Source organism: Onychomys torridus, chromosome 9 (assembly GCF_903995425.1).
Source record: "Onychomys torridus chromosome 9, mOncTor1.1, whole genome shotgun sequence".
NCBI lineage: Eukaryota > Metazoa > Chordata > Mammalia > Rodentia > Cricetidae > Onychomys > Onychomys torridus.
The window spans coordinates 6,766,729-6,784,650 of record NC_050451.1 but is presented as its reverse complement, the minus strand read 5'-3'; the positions used below and the strand labels follow the sequence as shown (position 1 = coordinate 6,784,650).

General features: G+C 38.1%; 1 protein-coding gene across 5 annotated transcripts in view; it reads left to right on the top strand.

The window, feature by feature from the left end:
- Positions 1-16,253, top strand: part of Mapk8 (mitogen-activated protein kinase 8) — a 71,169-nt gene extending 54,916 nt beyond the window's left edge. Inside the window, exons 6-12 of one of the 5 annotated variants that reach the window (XM_036198951.1) lie at positions 1,217-1,382; positions 4,212-4,283; positions 5,534-5,716; positions 7,010-7,134; positions 7,626-7,689; positions 10,467-10,544; positions 11,890-16,253. In XM_036198951.1, the coding sequence (XP_036054844.1) occupies positions 1,217-1,382; positions 4,212-4,283; positions 5,534-5,716; positions 7,010-7,134; positions 7,626-7,689; positions 10,467-10,544; positions 11,890-12,035 (834 nt within the window). In that variant the 3' untranslated portion in view covers positions 12,036-16,253. Of the gene's footprint in view, positions 1-1,216; positions 1,383-3,769; positions 3,842-4,211; positions 4,284-5,533; positions 5,717-7,009; positions 7,135-7,625; positions 7,690-10,466; positions 10,545-11,884 lie in introns of all 5 variants that reach the window. The other 4 variants (XM_036198953.1, XM_036198949.1, XM_036198952.1 and 1 more) reach the window with 4 other exon arrangements.
- Positions 16,254-17,922: the final 1,669 nt, after the last annotated feature.

Below are 17,922 nucleotides of genomic sequence, written 5' to 3'. Positions count from 1 at the left end.
AAAAAGCAAACATGTGTGACTATGAATGTTCAAATAACATATGCCAAGATTATGTCAAGATCATGTGAATAATAGCAGAATGTTTCATAGTTTTAGAGTGATCTAGAGCTTATTGTGACTTTAAAGTGAGATTTTTAATGCTGTTAGTTTAGTATGCAAACGAATGTAAATGCTAATTTATAGCTTTTTACCATGGTAGTTCTTTTATTGTTGTTTGTCATTGGTATTTTAAGACAGAGTCTTGCTGTTGCCATAATTTGCTTTCTCTTGCTGTGATAAAACACTGACCAGAAGCAACTCGGAGAAGAAAAGGCTTATTTCATCTTAGATTTTCATGTAACAGTCCATCTCTGAGGAAAGTCAGGGCAGGAACCTGGTTTAGTAACTGAAGCCGATTCCATGGAGGAGTGCTGTTTACTGGCTTGTAGCTCCGTGGTTTTCTCAACCTGTTTTTATACAACCAGGACCACCTGTCCAGGGAGGCACCATTCACAGTGGGTTGGCCCTCCCACATCACTGGTGAGGAAAGTACTTCCCAGGATTGTCTACGGGCCATTCTGGTGGAGGTGGTTTCTTGGTTGTTGTTCCCTCTTCCCAGAGAACTCTAGCTTGTTGTGTCCAGTTAACAAGAAAGTGAGCAGTGCACTCTGAGTCTTGGACTTCCAGTCTTTCTGCCTTGGCATCAGGTATTGGGATTACAAAGGATGAGCCACTATGCCTAGCACAAAAGTTCTTTTTCGTTTGTTCAATTTTTTATTTCTTTTGTGCTGTTGTGCCTGTCTTTGTGATGGTGTAGAATCCTCTGGAACTGGAGATACAGTTGTGAGCTGGCATGTGGGTGCTGGGAATTGAACCCGGGTCCTCTGGAAGAGCAGCCAATGCTCTTAACTACTGAGCCATCTCTCCAGCTCCACACAAAAGTTCTTAAATGAGCTTTAAAATGTCTTTGCAAATCTCTTGCTCTATTTGACCAAGAATTTCTAGCTAATACTCATTTCTAGGAGATAAAACATTACTGACTTCCATACTGGGTTTATGTTATGAAAATATCTTAAATCTGACTTCTTGGGTTTGCCTATTTGTGTTTAATCTCTGTAGTGATGTTGCATTGAAAACAGTGAACAATTAACAAACTGTTTGACAGATTATGTAGCTCAGTTGAGCAGTAAACCTTTGTATCTGTCTTAGCAATTATTTTAATGTTTATTTCCTGAAGGACTTAAAGCCTAGTAATATAGTAGTCAAATCAGACTGCACTTTGAAGATTCTTGATTTTGGACTGGCGAGAACCGCAGGAACAAGTTTTATGATGACTCCTTATGTGGTGACTCGATACTACAGAGCGCCAGAGGTCATCCTCGGCATGGGCTACAAGGAGAACGGTCAGCATATACTTTCACTTTGAAATACTCTTTTTATTTAGTTTATCCATAAGTTTTTTATACTTACATTGAAGTGCATGGAGTTAAACGTGCATAAGTGTTTCAAACGTGTGTCAAGAATCTGCATATTTTACCATAAATATTTGGGAAAGCATGGGTGTCTTATCATGAATGTGAATACTTTCCATCAGTACTGCCCCTAGAGAAAGAATTCTGAAACCAGAATTTATGCCCATTGCTTGTCTGTAACTTTAACTTGAGTGAGCATATATTTCTTAGTAATTTAATCTTAGTAGTAGTTCTAGTGTATATTAGTCATATTTGCTTATATCTTCAATATTTTGTCAGTGTTAATAGTAGCACTCACTAAACTGAGAGCTACATTAAGGCTCAACTCTGAAAAGCTAATAGACAATATAACCTTTCAGGAAGCACTAGTGTCTCATGAAAGCCTGTGTTAAGCCTTAAGGAAATTGAATATATTATTATATGTGGATATATTGAACTTTTTAATGTGGTGTATTTCTAGGGAAGAGGTTAGAACAGTGGTTCACTTTGAAGCAGAAAACTATTAAGTCAGTCTTGAAGATTCTTTATACATATATACATACATATACATACATAAACACACATACACGTGTGTATATATATATATAACCATTGAAATTGGGGCCCTTGCTTAATTTCCTCTTCTTTTTTGAGCTAATTAAAAACAAATAGTTTAGATATCAACTAATTTAAGTAAACATGTTATTCTGTTTTCTTAGTCTTGATATAAGATTTAAAAATTTTGTTTTGAGAGTTGATATTTCAAGTGACCAGAATGTAGATTGGTAATTGCTTCTCTGTGAAACTTTTGCTTATCACGTAAATTGCACCATGAGTTAGTGTCCTTAAATATGGTCTTGATGTAGCTCCTTACCAGAAATGAGAGAGCCAAGAATTGACATATTGGGGCTGCAGAGGTGGCTCAGTGAGTAAGAGCACTGGCTGCTCTTCTGGAGGACCCGGGTTCCATTCCCAGCTCTCCCATGGCAGTTCACAACTGTCTGTAACTCCAGTTCCAGGGGATTTGATACCCTCACACAGATAACTATGCACATTAAATAAAAATAATTAACTTTAAGCCGGGCGGTGGTGGTGCACGCCTGTAATCCCAGCACTCTGGAGGCAGAGCCAGGCGGATCTCTGTGAGTTCGAGGCCAGCCTGGGCTACCAAGTGAGTTCCAGGAAAGGCACAAAGCTACACAGAGAAACCCTGTCTCAAAAAACAAAACAAAACAAAAATAATAATAATTAACTTTAAAAAAAAGAATTTGGCATATTACCCTCTCTTAGACGAGAGTCACATAGATCATTTCATTGCTTTTCCTGCCTGTTCCCCCAGCAACCCAGTCAAATCTGTTTCCTCATAACTACATTAGCCAGTGGGGGGTGGCATACAGATACCCTCTTTTCAGTCACACACACACACACACACACACACATATTGAGATTGATTTCATGTTTTGTTTTTTACAGAGAACCTCAGGTTATTTTGGAAAGTTTAGGGTAGTCTAATCTATTTTAAAATGCCTAATAGCAAATTCAGCCCCTTGTAGCAAGTTTTCTAACACAGTGATCTGCTGGAGATTCTTTGTAGATCACAGATTTGTAGTTGCTTTGGTAGTCTAAACTAGAAAACTGGAAAAACACTTGTGTTTACCAAGGTTTCTTAACAGATAAGCTGTTCTTTCTCTTCATTTGTTCCTTTTTGGGTAGAGGTAGGTATTAATGTAAAAAGAAGTCACAACAAAAACAACTGACTTTTAATTCAGAAGATACAGACAAAGCTTTTTCAGTTCAATAAGCCTGTGAAATCCAGTTTGAAATTTTCTGATAAACTTTAGATTAGCATTTTATTAAGTTCAGAGACATTCTCTTTTTAATATTCTAAATTATTTCTGCTTATGCTTTTTAAATTTAACTTAAAGCGAGAGTAAAATGCACAGTTAAACCTCAAAATAGTGCATCTTATTTTTATACTTTTATGACCTCATATATATTCTTAACTTTATTTATGAAGTTTGTTTGGTTCTACTTTATATTTTACAGCTTTATATTTCTCAATTATAAAATGTGTATTTTTTAATTTATTCAATTTCTGTGCATAGCTCTCACTTTAAAATTAGATATGTACTTAAAATGCCACACTTCATATTTTCTTTTGTGATTGAAAGCTTTTTAAAAAGTATTTTGTGTTTTAAATTATTCCATTATTTGAACTTCAAACCACCTTTTCTTTTTGTGATGTTCTGCAGTTTTTAGATAATGCAGTCATATTATGCTTCTTTGATTTTAATGACCTTTTGCTTTGCTTTTCCTTCTTTTGTGCTGCAAACATATAGTGGATTTATGGTCTGTGGGGTGCATTATGGGAGAAATGGTTTGCCACAAAATCCTCTTTCCAGGAAGGGACTGTATCCTTGTGCTGCTGCAGCAGATTCATTAACTAGGTGATGAACTTCCTTCTGTTTGCTAATGAAAAGGAATATATTCTACATTTGTACATACAGTTTTTTTTTCTTTTAATAGATGTAAAGTTTGTGGCTGTTATAGTTCAAAAAATTGTGGACCTAAGAAACTGAAGTGTTTGTAGGCTGCACCTGGCAGCAGGACATACAGTCTCTGCTGGTAGTCAGAGCACATTCACTGTCATTCATTTTTATTTCGTATTGCTTTTTATAATTTAAGTGTATATGGTGTACGTGTTTTATTTTAATGTTTATATAGTTTTCTTTTTATTTTAATCAAAATCTTTATGTTAATGTCATTGCATTTTGTTTTCAGTTGACATTTGGTCAGTTGGGTGCATCATGGGAGAAATGATCAAAGGTGGTGTTTTGTTCCCAGGTACAGATCGTATCCTTATCTTTGGCCTAAAATGTAGTTTCTAAAGGTCAAAATGTATGGTACCGCGTCAGCCTGGTCAGGTGGAATGTATTTTGTCTCTCCCTAATACAAAGTATTGTTAAATTACTCTTCCAGAATACCACCTCTTACTTGACATAGACTTCCCTTTTCCTCATTTATTGTTTTATGTGTTAATTTTAAAAAGTGCTCAAGTGTGATTAATTACAGTTCCTTGGTGGCTTTGAGTTGATTAACAAAAAAATTATGGCTTCCACTAAAAATTTCTAACACTTGAGTATGTCTGTAACTTTTTTGAAGGCATCATGAATTTTGGAATTATCTGTTGCTCCTGACTGTCTTTTTGTTTGGTTCCCCGTGTCTTTCTGTCACTGTTCTGTATGTTGTGTCTTATTGTCTCATTGCATTAACATAACATGCTGAGAATGTCAGCAGAAGTTTCCTATGTTGGTAATTAGGTTGGGATTCATGCTTTTAGCTCATCAACTTTTAATATTTATGTTAACAGTGAAGTATCTATCAGTGAGTAACACAGTAGTGTTTTAGGTGGAAGGAGAATATTCACCATGTTGTAGTAAGAGTGTTTGGGACATTAGTATTTGGAGATTTAGAGTATAGGGCCTCAGAGGGAACAAGACCAGGAAATTCTGGTCTACAGCATATTGAGATACTGGTATCATTTTCATGTATTTCAGCGTTTCACAAATGTAATTAACATAGGCAGACCTGAGAATGGCAAAAGAAAATGCTGCTTCTATCCAGGTCATCATTTTTATCACTAGTGTAAAGAACTCAAAAAAGCAGGATAGACTAGAAATACTTCTTATTCTCTAGGAAATGCATGTACATTTTTGAAGAGCTGGGGGAAGGGCAAATTTTAAATATTAAAGTTTTGTGCAGTTTGCATTTTGAGTTTTATGAATATAGTAATGATAATTTTTGAGTTATTTTTATTTTGAATTTACTTGTTTATGCCTCTTTTATGGTGAAATTAATGTTTATATACACCAACACACATGTGCATGCACACACAATAAATAAGATTAACGGAGCTTATTTATTGATCATTTTTATCCACTTGCAATCATTGCCTTTTGCAAGATGGCTTTGAGGTATAAAATATATAATGGCCACATTCTTTAAGTTTTAAACACTTTCCGTTTTCTTGTATTTAATGTGGATAAGATTAAAATGTTGAACATTGGATACATGGAGTATTTTTCTTAGCTACTTGATAATAGATATTGATCAGTGGAATAAAGTTATTGAACAGCTCGGAACACCGTGTCCTGAATTCATGAAGAAACTACAACCAACAGTAAGGACTTATGTTGAAAACAGACCTAAATATGCTGGCTATAGCTTTGAGAAACTATTCCCGGATGTGCTTTTCCCAGCTGACTCGGAGCATAACAAGCTTAAAGGTAAGTTATGTAAAGTGTGTGCACCAAATTGTGTTTTGGGTATGCATGTGTGGTAAGAGTGCTTAGTCATATTCTTTAAGGGATTTATCTCAAAATTATGTCTGCTAGTGGAACATAGGAAGGTTTTGTTATTTTTGCTTTTTAGCTAGGTATAGTGGTATTTGCCTTCAATTCTTGGATTGGGAGGCAGAGACAGGAGAATTTCTGAGTTCAAGGCCGGCTAGGGCAACAAAATGGAGACTCTGCTTCAAAAAAGAAAGAAAAAAATTGTTTTTTGTATTTTTATAAACCATGTATGTGTCCTGGTTTTATAGTAAAAACTAATTCTTTAGGTGTGGAGGTCCACAACTAATCCCAACACTTGGGAAGCTGTGGCTGAAGGATTGATTGCCAGGAGTCTGAGACCATCTTGTGCTTTGTGAGTTCCAGGCTAGCCTAGGAACATAGCATGACCTGGTCTTTTTTAAACAACAACCAAAAAAGCAATAAACAAAACAGGGACTAGAGAGATTGCTGCTTCTTGCAGAGAACCTGAGTTTAGTTTCTAGCGCTCATGTGAGGCAGCTCACAACAACCACCTGTAAATCTAGCTCCAGGGCACTTGATGCACTCTTCTGGCCTACCTGGGCACCTGCATTCATGTGTGCGTGCACATACCCCTTCCTTCTGTGAACATAACTAGAAAATGTAATCATTTTTTAAATACTCACAAAAATAAATAATAAAAACATTATTTTTTAAAATATAGAATTTGGTTTGGCTTGATTCAGTTTGAGATAGCTATTTACTGTGTGATCCTGCCAACCTGGGACTGGAACTAGGCTGGCCTGGAAATTGTGATCCTTCTGCCTCTGTGTCCTCAGTTCAGCAGTTAAGCATATACACCACTATGCCTGGCAAAGTTGTTTTATTTTTTTTTTTTTAATTTTTTATTTTATTTTATTTTCGAGACAAGGTTTCTTTGTGTAGCTTTGGAGCCTGTCCTGGAACTCACTCTGTAGCCCAGGCTGGCCTCGAACTCAGAGATTCTCCTACCTCAGCCTCCCGCCTGCTGGGATTAAAGGTGTGCACAACCACCGCCTGGCTATTAATTTTTTTTTTTTTTTAAATAAAAGATAATCTCGTGTTTGTGATTTAGCTCAATGATAGAGCGCAAGGCCCTGGGTTTGGTCCTCAGCTTGGGGTGGAGGGGGCAGACACAGGGCTACTCAAAGAAACCTTGTCTCAAAAACAAAAAGATAATAATTGGAGAATATCATGAACATGTATATATTAATACCATTATTTTTGCAGCCAGTCAGGCAAGGGATTTGTTATCCAAAATGCTAGTAATAGATGCATCCAAAAGGATCTCAGTAGATGAAGCTCTCCAGCACCCATACATCAACGTCTGGTATGACCCTTCGGAAGCAGAAGCTGTAAGTTCTTAAAATTTGAAGAAAAAACTGTATTCTTAGAGCTATAGTTAAAATTGAGTTTGAAAGAGAACTTATCATTTTAAATAAAAATATATGTGATAATGTTTTCCTAGTTTTGCATGAAGAAAACCTTAGGTTAGGCACGTTTTAAGCCATCACACAGTCAGGTAGTGTCCCACTGTTTCTTTCTCTATTGAATTGATAGTTAATTAAAGAGGAGCTAGGATGTCTGTGGGAGCAGCCTTAGTTAAAACTAATATTTTATCCAAAGAAGAGCAGAATTCTGTAATACAGGTAAAATGTGACAGTTTCAAAAGTTGGAAGGAATCTTACAGAACTACTGTCTGGAAAGTTAAAGTTACTGATGATTGATTGGTCTTTGTCTCATGATTGACTTTTACAAGTCATATGTCTGGCTGATATTTCAAATAATTAATAGCATATATTCTTCCGGGTAACTGACCCAGTTGTTACTGCCTTGTGTCTTTCAGCCACCACCAAAGATCCCTGACAAGCAGTTAGATGAGAGGGAGCACACAATCGAAGAATGGAAAGGTAATGCTCAGCAGACTCCAAGATCCTGAAGCATCTGCTCGTGTTAAGGAAATGAATGTTGCTCTTGGTTTTCATAGCTTATATTAGATAATAAGTTTGTGTGTGTGTGTGTGTGTGTTTTACTAAAGTAGACAGTTTCCTTCCTTTAATTTCTGAAATTCTCCACCTCAGTCATAGGCACATTAGTGTTTTCTCCTTTGTTTCTACATCCACGTTTGGGGTGTCCTAGCTCTAAAACCACCAGTGGTTGTGTTCTGTACACACTTGCTTGTTGATGTCCCCATACTCTCTTGGTCCACACAGCTACCTGCGGGGTTTAATAGCTAGTAAGTGGTAAGCCATAGGGAAATCGGTCTCAGTTTGTGAGACACACTGAAGGTGGACCTTCACAGAGTCTGTTGCTGTTACCGTGTGTTTATGTGCACACATTTAAATAGAGAGAGAACAGCACAGTCCATAAAGGGGACATGCTGGACCAAGTGGTGTTTTTTTTAATCAAAGAAACTAGTTTCTGCTTCTGTCAACATGATACAGGGGTATCAGTCCACTCCCACTCTAACCAGCAGAATGGCTTAATTGATCATCTTTGAACATCAGATCTAGTTTTTTTTCTATTTTATGAATGTGATTTTATATATAGATATGCTTTTTCTTCTATTATTTTAGTGTACAAAGTAAACAGGTTTCAATATAATATTTTCAGATATGTGTATCATTCTGTTGTTCATATTAACCACCTTTTACCCCTCATGCCCTCCCTTACCCTCTCACTTGTCACTTTTCTCACCCTAATTGGCCCTTTTGTGTCATATATATTTATATTGTCAAATCCAGTTCCTATAGGAAGAAATGTGCAATAATTATCTTTCTGAGTCAAGTTTACTTAACATGATACTCTCTGGTTCTGTCCGTTTTAATGCAGATGGCATCATTTCATTCTACTTTATGGCTGACTAAAATTACCTTGCATAGATATACACCACATCTTGGTTTTTTGTTGGTTGGTTTGTTTGTTGAGACAGGATCTCACTATGTAGTTCTGGCTGGCCTGAAACTCACTCTGTAGTCCAGACTGATCTCGAACTCATCAAGAACTGCCTGCCTCTGGAGTGCTAGGATTAAAGCCATGTACCACCACACCTTGTCTCACTTCGTTTTCTTTATTCAGTTTTCTGTTGATGGGCATCTAGGCTAATAGCATGTATTACTGCTGTGAATAGTATCTCAGTAACAGTGGGTATGCAAGGATCTGTGAGATTCTGCCTTAGATTCCTTTAATGGAATTCTGTTTTTTAAAAGTTTTGAGGAACCTGTAATAATTTCTGTAGTGACTATTCTAATTTCTGTTTCCACTGATATGTACATGAAAGTTTCTTTGTACCACATCTTTGCCAGCATTTGTTGCCATTGGTTTTCTTGATGGATGGTAGCCATTCTGATTGATGTTGGATAGAATCTTGATACTGTTTCTGTATGTACCTGATAGCTTGGAATGTTGATTCATTCTTCTCTTCTCTTCTCTTCTCTTCTCTTCTCTTCTCTTCTCTTCTCTTCTCTTCTTTCTCTTCTCTTTTCTCTCTCTCTCTCTCTTCCTCTCTCTCTCTCTTCCTCTCTCCTCCTCTCCTCTCCTCCCTCCCTCCTCCTCCTCCTCCTCCTCCTCCTCCTCCTCCTCCTCCTCCTCCTCCTCCTTCTTCTTCTTCTTCTTTCTCTCTCTCTCTCTCTCTCTCTCTCTCTCTCTCTCTCTCTCTCTGTATTTTGTCCATTTGTGTTTCTTTTGAGAATTTCTTGTTCAGGTGAAAAAGAATTTTCCCGTTTACTGGTTAGGCTTTTACTTGATTGAGTATTCACCTTCTTGCTGATGCTTTTGATGGTTGTGAGAATGTTGAAGTAAAAATATACCTGTGGCCCAGACTGACATCAGACTTGTGATCTCCCTGCCTCAGTCTCCAAGTACTAGAATGTGTCACCATGCCTGGCCTCCAGCAAGGGATTCTTTATAAAAGGCTTGAACTTCAGGAATTAATATAAATTCTTAGAAATTCTTTACATTTTTGGTTTGTACATTTTTCAAGGAATTACTTGTATGTAATTTTTCAAACAGTATATGACCCAAAGGTGATAAAATAATGGCAATGGACAAGTCAGAATCATGAAAACAGTAGGGTGTGGGTGCATACTGCACCCTGTGCCTTTCCTCAGTCAACACTGTCTTTGTAGTGACCTGCTGCTGCCCCCACTCAGGGATATAAGTGTCCTGGAAAGGGGTGTTGGTGCCAATGTCTTTTGTAGGCTACTTGGAAGGAGCTGAAGCTGTTGCTGCTTTTTCTTTAATAGAAATATCTTTCTGTCCATTCTGATCTTAAACCCTGCTTTGGTTATAAACCTGTGTAACTACATCCTTGTTGCATAAGGCCAGGACTCAGGAAGTAGAAGGAAGATAAGCACAGACCCCAGCCCTCACTTAGACAAAATTAGACAAGCATCTGTAAGGCAGAATGCTGTATGGGTGATACCCTAAAGCAGGTGTTGGCTTCTGGCAGCAGCTGCCTGATATCCAACTCAAACAGTTGCAATGGAGAGTTTTGCTTTCTTTCAGTGTAGTCTGTGGTTAAAAGTCAGGTCATCTGTGAATCAGAACTTGACACTCACTTGATCTGCTATCATTGCAAGGACCAGCTTGATGTACTTAATGGATACCTAAGTTTTAACTTATAATGTACATATCTTCTGATGTTCACTCTGATTTCAGAAAATTTACTTCTCCTCTTCTTTTTCAGAACTGATATACAAGGAGGTGATGGACTTGGAGGAGCGAACCAAGAATGGAGTCATAAGAGGACAGCCGTCTCCTTTAGGTTGGTTACAATATAAACCTGTTGTGGTTGTGATTGCAGTTTACGTGTTGTGTTACAGTCTTCAGTGGCCTGGGACCTGCAGTTCTTCCCATGCTCACTCAGTTTGATGATTCAGTTTGAAAACACTGACACACTCTTGTCTCAGTATGTTTGCGGTTGTCTCTGTTGTACTGATTTAAACCCTGTTTCTTTGGCACTGCTCCCTTGTCTTTAAAGGATTCTCTTAAAATTCACTATGCTTTGATTTGAATAGTCTTCAATTAGAATAAATAAAAGCTGCACTACAAAATTTGTTGTGTGTACTCTCAAGTACTGGTGTTCTTTTCAGTACTTTTGTCACATTTGGAAACAAGCTTTTGGTGGACTTCTTATATCTGAGTGTTCTGGTCATCATTCTGCAGAATGGGGACCATTTTGGGACTCTGAACTCTGTTCACTGTTTTTACTCTGTAAATGTGTTCTTAAGAACTTTTATGTACTTCTAAATGACCCTTTAGTAAACTTGTGACTTGAAAGCTGCTACCTGTTGTTGAGTTGCTTTAACATACTCCTACCCCAGGATGAGGCCTACCCCTTGAAAGGATTTCTGTCAGTGGGTAAGGTACTCATGTTTATTTGGGGAGAAAGGTGGTTTTTTTTTAATGCAGCAAGTGCTTGCTAATACTATTCTTAGAGAAGAACATTTGCTCCTGTCTCTGTTTAGTAAGTCTGGGTATGTTTTTGCCTGGTGTTTACTGGAGTCAAAGAAAGACTAGAATTTACCTATCTAGGCTGGTTACCCTGGAAAGTCACACAGTCTCATAGCCTGGAACAGTTGATTAAGGTGCCTCCTAATCAAAATGTTGTTCTTTTGTGATGGCTTCTGCTTTGCAAGATATACCAGAAGTATCATTTTGACATTGTGGGTTTTCTTTTTTTTTTTTTTTTTGAGACTATCAGAACTAACACTTTCTATACTATACTAGTTCTCAAACCTTTGTTTTTTGTTTTTTTCCAGTCCTTTGGTTCTTTGAGATCTTCTTTCCAACAAAATGTAGACAGTTTCATATGTACTCTCAATTCTTTCGGAACACACCCTGAGCCCATTCATGGATCTTGCTGTATGTCTGTTCTCCATGTTACTTGAACTTCTAACTGCTGTCTTAACTAACAATGCAGTAGAAAGGACAGGAGTATAGTTTCTCGACATTTTAATAATTCTTCCCTCAGAGCTGTGTTAAGAGAGAGAACATTAGTGTTAGGTTCAGCACGGTTCAGCACCTCTTCAGCCCAGGAGAAGTAGTATGTTGACACTGGAGGTAGGCAGCACAGTAACTGATTTGCTGTTTTGTTTCTCATAGCACAGGTGCAGCAGTGATCAACGGCTCTCAGCACCCATCATCTTCGCCATCTGTCAATGATGTGTCTTCAATGTCCACAGATCCGACTTTGGCTTCGGATACAGACAGCAGTCTAGAAGCATCAGCTGGACCTCTAGGCTGCTGTAGATGACTACTTGGGCCTTGGGGGGGGGGGAGGGATGGGGAATTGGTTAGTCATTGATAGAACTGCTTTAAAAACAATTCAGTGGTCATATTTTTGAGTGATTTTTCAGAAAATGTAGAATTCATTTTGTAGTAAAGTAGTTTATTTTTTTTAATTTCAAGTGTTGTAATTTAAAACCTAAGTTGTGTTTTTAAACAGCAACAAAACTGTATTGTATTTTTGCTGTAATTAACTGTATAATGTAAACCTAATTATTTTATCATGGTTTAAATTTTTTGCATATTTGCTTTATCTTATGCTGCTGATTTTTTTTTTTTTACTGAATTTGTAAGATTTTTGTTTATCAAAGCAACTATTATGTGGTGACTTGCATATATCATGAATTATTTAAGATGTTTATAAGTTTTTTATTAGAATTTATTTCAGATGTTTGTTCATGATGCTGTCCTTAAGGGTTATGTGCTTATCAATGAAATAACCCCAGAGGAGTAAGGGAAAATAACCTTAGCCAGTTATATTCAGGAATAACTACTGTAAATGATGAACGTGTTAGGAAACCTCCACTGTTTGCTACTGGCCAATCCCAGTTTAGTTACAACAGTTAGTAGGCAACCTTACCTAAATTTTGGCAAATGCCCTGCCATCTAAATAGTGGAATAACTCAGAGCATGTCTTTAAAGATGCTGAGCACATCCTCCTACCTTTCAGAGCTCCCCACCCCAACCCCACAGAAACTCAAATCAAGAAATGTGGTATATTCTGAACACTGTGGCATGCTCAAAGCTTTTGATCGTATACAGTCAAGAGGATACTTCATGAATATACATTTCAATGCAAATGAACTGATGGTTCTCTTGTACTAGCTATGAGCCTGCTTCTGTATACACTGAGTTAATCTCAGGCTATAGGTCCTGGCATTGGTCAAGAGTCTGGACTTTCCTTTTATACAGCTTCTGGCCTCTGGACCTTTCCCAGTTCCTGTTCCTTGGAGGGTCAGTCTGTTGAGCACCAGTTTATGGTGTTTCTGGCCATTTTGATTCTACCTGTAGCATAATCCTATTTTTACTAGCTGTCAGGAGGTTCCAAAGCCTACTTACATTTGTGTAGGTGATGTTTAAATGAGCAATATACCGTTCATCTGAAAATAGTAGCACACAGCCATATGTAGGATGTCATTTTCTAAGGACTGTTCTTCACAGTGAGCAGAGCAGGCATAGTGGTGGTTCTTTAGTCCTGAGTCTTTGATTTTCATACCCGATTTCAAATATAATCCGCAGTGTGGACATTGAGTAGTGTAAGAATGGTGCTGCTCCTGACAAGTGTGTGTTAACTGTTTACATTTTATATCTATAGAATCCTTTCTCTGTAACTGAATTTTTCCTAAGTAAAATGTCATCAAGGTCTCATTATTTTTGAAATGATGTCTGTGATGCCCAGGTACCTTTGGTATTGTCTGGAACAAGAGGGATTTTGTGTAATGAACTGGGAAATGCATACTTTGTGAGCTGCATGGTTGTAGAGAGAAACCCCCTTGGAGCTCACAACCAACAGGAGTAAGAATAGGCACAGCTCAGCAAATTTCTGAAAGTTTGCTTAGCTTTTTTTGTTTTTTGTTTTTTCCCCCCATATATTTAGTGTAGAATTACTTTCAAGTAAGGTATTTTTGGTCATTGTTAATGTGCAATACTTAAGATTAAGATACATTAACCTTTTTTTTAAAAAATACTTTGAAATAGAGCAAGTTAGTTAATCATGATTTCTAACCTCCTTCCTTTTAGTGATTCCTTTTCTCTACATATAACATGGTGCATTAATTTTATCAGGCAAGTATGAATTTGAGACTGTTATATGACTCTTGGGCTGTAGAAGTAGAAGATTGGAGTCAGGATTTTAGCACAAATTGGAGCATGCATGTTCTTATTTTATATTAGTTTTACAGCTAACTAGTTTTTGTTTTCCCTAGGATAAAATGTGTCACTATTGCACTTTAACAGCTGACATGCTTCATTTGTTTTCTGTGTTTTATGTTTGATTGCTGAGAAGCCGTCTTTCTTGATGCAGATTTTGGTTAAGTAAGAAATAACAGTTGTTCTGATTGTACATTTGTTGTAATTGCCAGCTCCCACTTGCCAGCCATCATGTTTCAGTTGAATTAAAAGAAAACAAGCTTTCAATGCTTAGTGTAAACTAAAATACTTAACAAAATTATACCCTGAAAGTAAGGTCTGTTTGTTAAATGTGTGTGCCCCAGCTTTTTAAGATCCATTGTTTACACGACTCTCCCTCTTTGCTTAAATCTGTTAACACAAATCATATTGGTACTTTTAGAGTCTTAAAGCATCTTAAGTATTTTTTAAGGACTTCCAAGTAACATTTCCATTCAGCAGCACTTGTTAAGCCACCCTATAATTTGACTTTTCAATTATATATGCTTAAGCTTGTTGTCCTACTGTCCAAAGGTTACTTAACTGAGAATTAGCATTCAACTTCATAGGTTAGGAAAGAGACACTGGTTCTTCCTCCATGTCTTCCTGGTTACAGTTCTCTTACCCCAAGATATATTGACCATCTGTAAGATGACCATGTTGTTGGGATTGCTTATTATAAATAGAGCATCTCAACTCTTGTGCTATCTGCTAAGCGGTTTTTATTATGTCATGCCATGCTGCTGGTTGCCAGCTCAGAAGAGTGCACACCAGGAGCAAAGCCCAGTGCATTCACACCCCATTTGTAAGAGAAGCCGTAGTCCCTACCAGTACAGAGAAGCTTGATTGTGTACAAAGCAGCAGCTTGCCTGTCAGCCTGTAACACCCTCTGTTACCTCTAGACATGGAGGCAGAGTGGCCTACTGACAAAATGAGCAGTAGGCAAGTGAAGCTGTTTCCTGAGTTACAAATAGACCTTGCTGTACACCATTGGCCAGTTTCTGCCACACACGTGAAGATAAGCATCAGTGTTGCCTAGGCACTAGCCTGCAGAGCATTTTGAGACGAAAAACATAGTATATTTTCAGAAATACTGTTGTAGTTTGTGAGTGTTGCTCATTAGTCACACACTAGCTGTAGAGTGGATGCATGATGCCCCATGACCCCAGTAATTCTTCCCAGTGAGTAGCAGCCCCAGCACCATCTCCATAGCCCTCTTCAGCATTGCCTCCATGCCTGTCCATTTTAGTGTGCATCATGTTTCTACTGATCTCTTAGGTGTTTCCTGGACCACAGGAAACAAATTTGTCTTAATAGCACGACAGATGGAAGAGATAAAGGGCATTGAAGCAGAAATGTGTAGTTGGGGTAAGATAGGAAAACTTGTGTCCTAATTAATTTCAAAGTAACTGCTCTTAGTCAAAGTGCTCTTAAGGGGAGTCTAGTAAGAGTAACCTTCTGGGCATTTCTCGTTTAGATTCTCTTTGTTACAAAACTTCTGAGAAATAGTACCTGTGGATTAGTTTTGCACAATGTCCTATTCTCACAGTGACTTCAAATTAAACTAGGTTTTTATTGAACTACCTCACACTGATTTTCTATGCTTTCCCAAGTAAGCTGTTGCCCTTAATGTTAGATCTTTACTGAGTGTAGATTATAAATGTGTGTTGCATACGTTATAGTCACTGTTGACAAAATACCAGAATGTGAGGTGCATACCTTGCATCAGTACGAGACAGTCCTGTGTAGTCTTCCACTGTGTCTGGGGAATTGTGCTAGATGTGCTCACTGACATCATCACTGGCTTTTGTAAGAAACCTGCTCAAGATAGCAGTCCACGCTTTACATTTTACAAAAGCAGTAAATCTTAGTAAATTTTACGAAGAAATAAATTACTTTTGTAGGCCCAATATTTGGTATATTTTTGAGAAGCTGTTAATCTTATAGCCGAATGAAGTTAAAACTGAAGTAGCTGTCTGCCTGGACTATGACAATATTTTCTCATTACAGTTTATCCTGTTAATAAGGTTTTAAACCTGAAGACCTAAGGATGATAATTAGAATTTTTCTCTCTCCCTGTACATGCCATTCCTTCTTCGTCCCTCCCCTTCCCTGTGTTTGTTTTCCTCCCCCTCTCTAGACAAAACAGAATGGGGCACTTTGTAGGGAATGCTGAGATCATTATTGTGGTTTATTTGTTCATGCCCTAGTCATTACATGCACCACTGGATGTAAACAGTGTTATCTAGTATGTCAATTGGTTATAATATTTTAAATAAAAAAGAAAAGTGGTATGAAAGTAAGAGTTTTTCATTGAAAGCAAAACAAATTTGTGGTTTTTCCAGGTGTTTTTAGGGTTTCCTGTGGATTGAGGTAAGGTTATTAGTAAGGGCAGGTGTCTTAGGTTTAGATTGTGTACACATTGTCACCCGGTTACCACTGCTGGTGTATGGCTTGATCTAGGTTTGCTGTTCTTGTGTTTGAAATCACTAGAGGAACTTTAAGGAAGGAACTTGCTCCAATGCCCTTGATCTAGTAACTGCATAAAACAGCAGCCATTGTGGCCACTTGGCAAAAATCAGTGTCATCTGAGTCTGTCAAAGCAAGCAGGAGATTTGAGCTTGGAGCCTATTGTGTCTGTTCTGTGCACAGGGTCTCATCACTGCTGATGGGTGAGCTGCTGTAGGTGGACAGGCTCTCCCGGAGTGCTAACCCAGCCTGTAGAATGGCATTCCTCCATCTTGTCTGGCTGCTGGCTGCACGCACAGCCTTTGTATCCATGCCATCCTTCCCTGCCTTTGCACACACTTCTGAAGACACTTTGCTGTTTGACACCTGCTGCCTTGGCAGCCATGAAATGACTGCGCTGGTGTGTGCTGTTACTGTCCTTAGGTAGAAAGGCAGAGTAGCAGAAATTGACATCAGAATGTTAACGAAGCTTATTTTTAGTTGAGTGATCAAGATTTCCACCCAGTCATAAAATGTAGTTCTTTGTTTGGTTAATATAGGTATTGCATATTTTAAAGTATTGTTTTAAAAATCAGCCAAACATATCTAAGTGAGGATGATTTACTTGTACTGATTTTGTAGTTAAAAATATTGCCAGTATTTGAACTTCATTTGAAAATAAGGTACTTCAAACATGCTTTGAAAATGTTAAGTTTCCAACACAACTTTTATTTTACCAATTATTGAAAACATGCTGTTGAGGGGCTGGAGAGAGGGCTCAGCAGTTAAGATCACCGGCTGCTCTTCCAGAGGTCCTGAGTTCAATTCCCAGCAACCACATGGTGGCTCACAACCATCCATAATGAGATCTGGCGCCCTCTTCTGGCCTGCAGGTGTGCATGCAGGCAGAACATGGAGAAAACTATACATAAAAGTAAACATTACTCTTACTCTTGAGACACTGCTGGAATCTGGAATGAGAGGAGTCAGAGAAAAATGTATGGAGAACAAATACTGTAGATACTGTGCTGATGGGAACAGGCAGGCACTGACGAGAGGAAAGGAGTATTGTGCAAAGGAGGTGGGCCTTGCTGTGAAATGACTTGGAGACGAAGAAGTACCTAGGCGGAAATGAGGGCTGATGGGCAAGACTAAGGTGTACAAAGATAGTAAGGCTGGAAAGTTGAGGTTCAGAATTGGAACACAGAACAGAACAGTAGGACTTCTCTGTAAGCAGAACCCATTGCAGAATGTGAGATGAGACCTGTATCTTAGGGTCATTATGAGGACAGATCCTAGACTGGAGATGTGAACATGGGCCTGGAAGCCAGATACCTTGTTGAGAGAGCAGTGAGGTGGAAAAGAGCACTTACTTAAGCATGTTGCCAAACTTAGCATGGGGAGCTGAACCCTGTACTGCTTGGGGAGCATTCATTACAGTGGGCCTATAGCCAGTGCATCTTAGAACTTGTACCTCATCCTGTTTACAGGGTCTGTGGCAGGTACAGTGTCACTTCTTT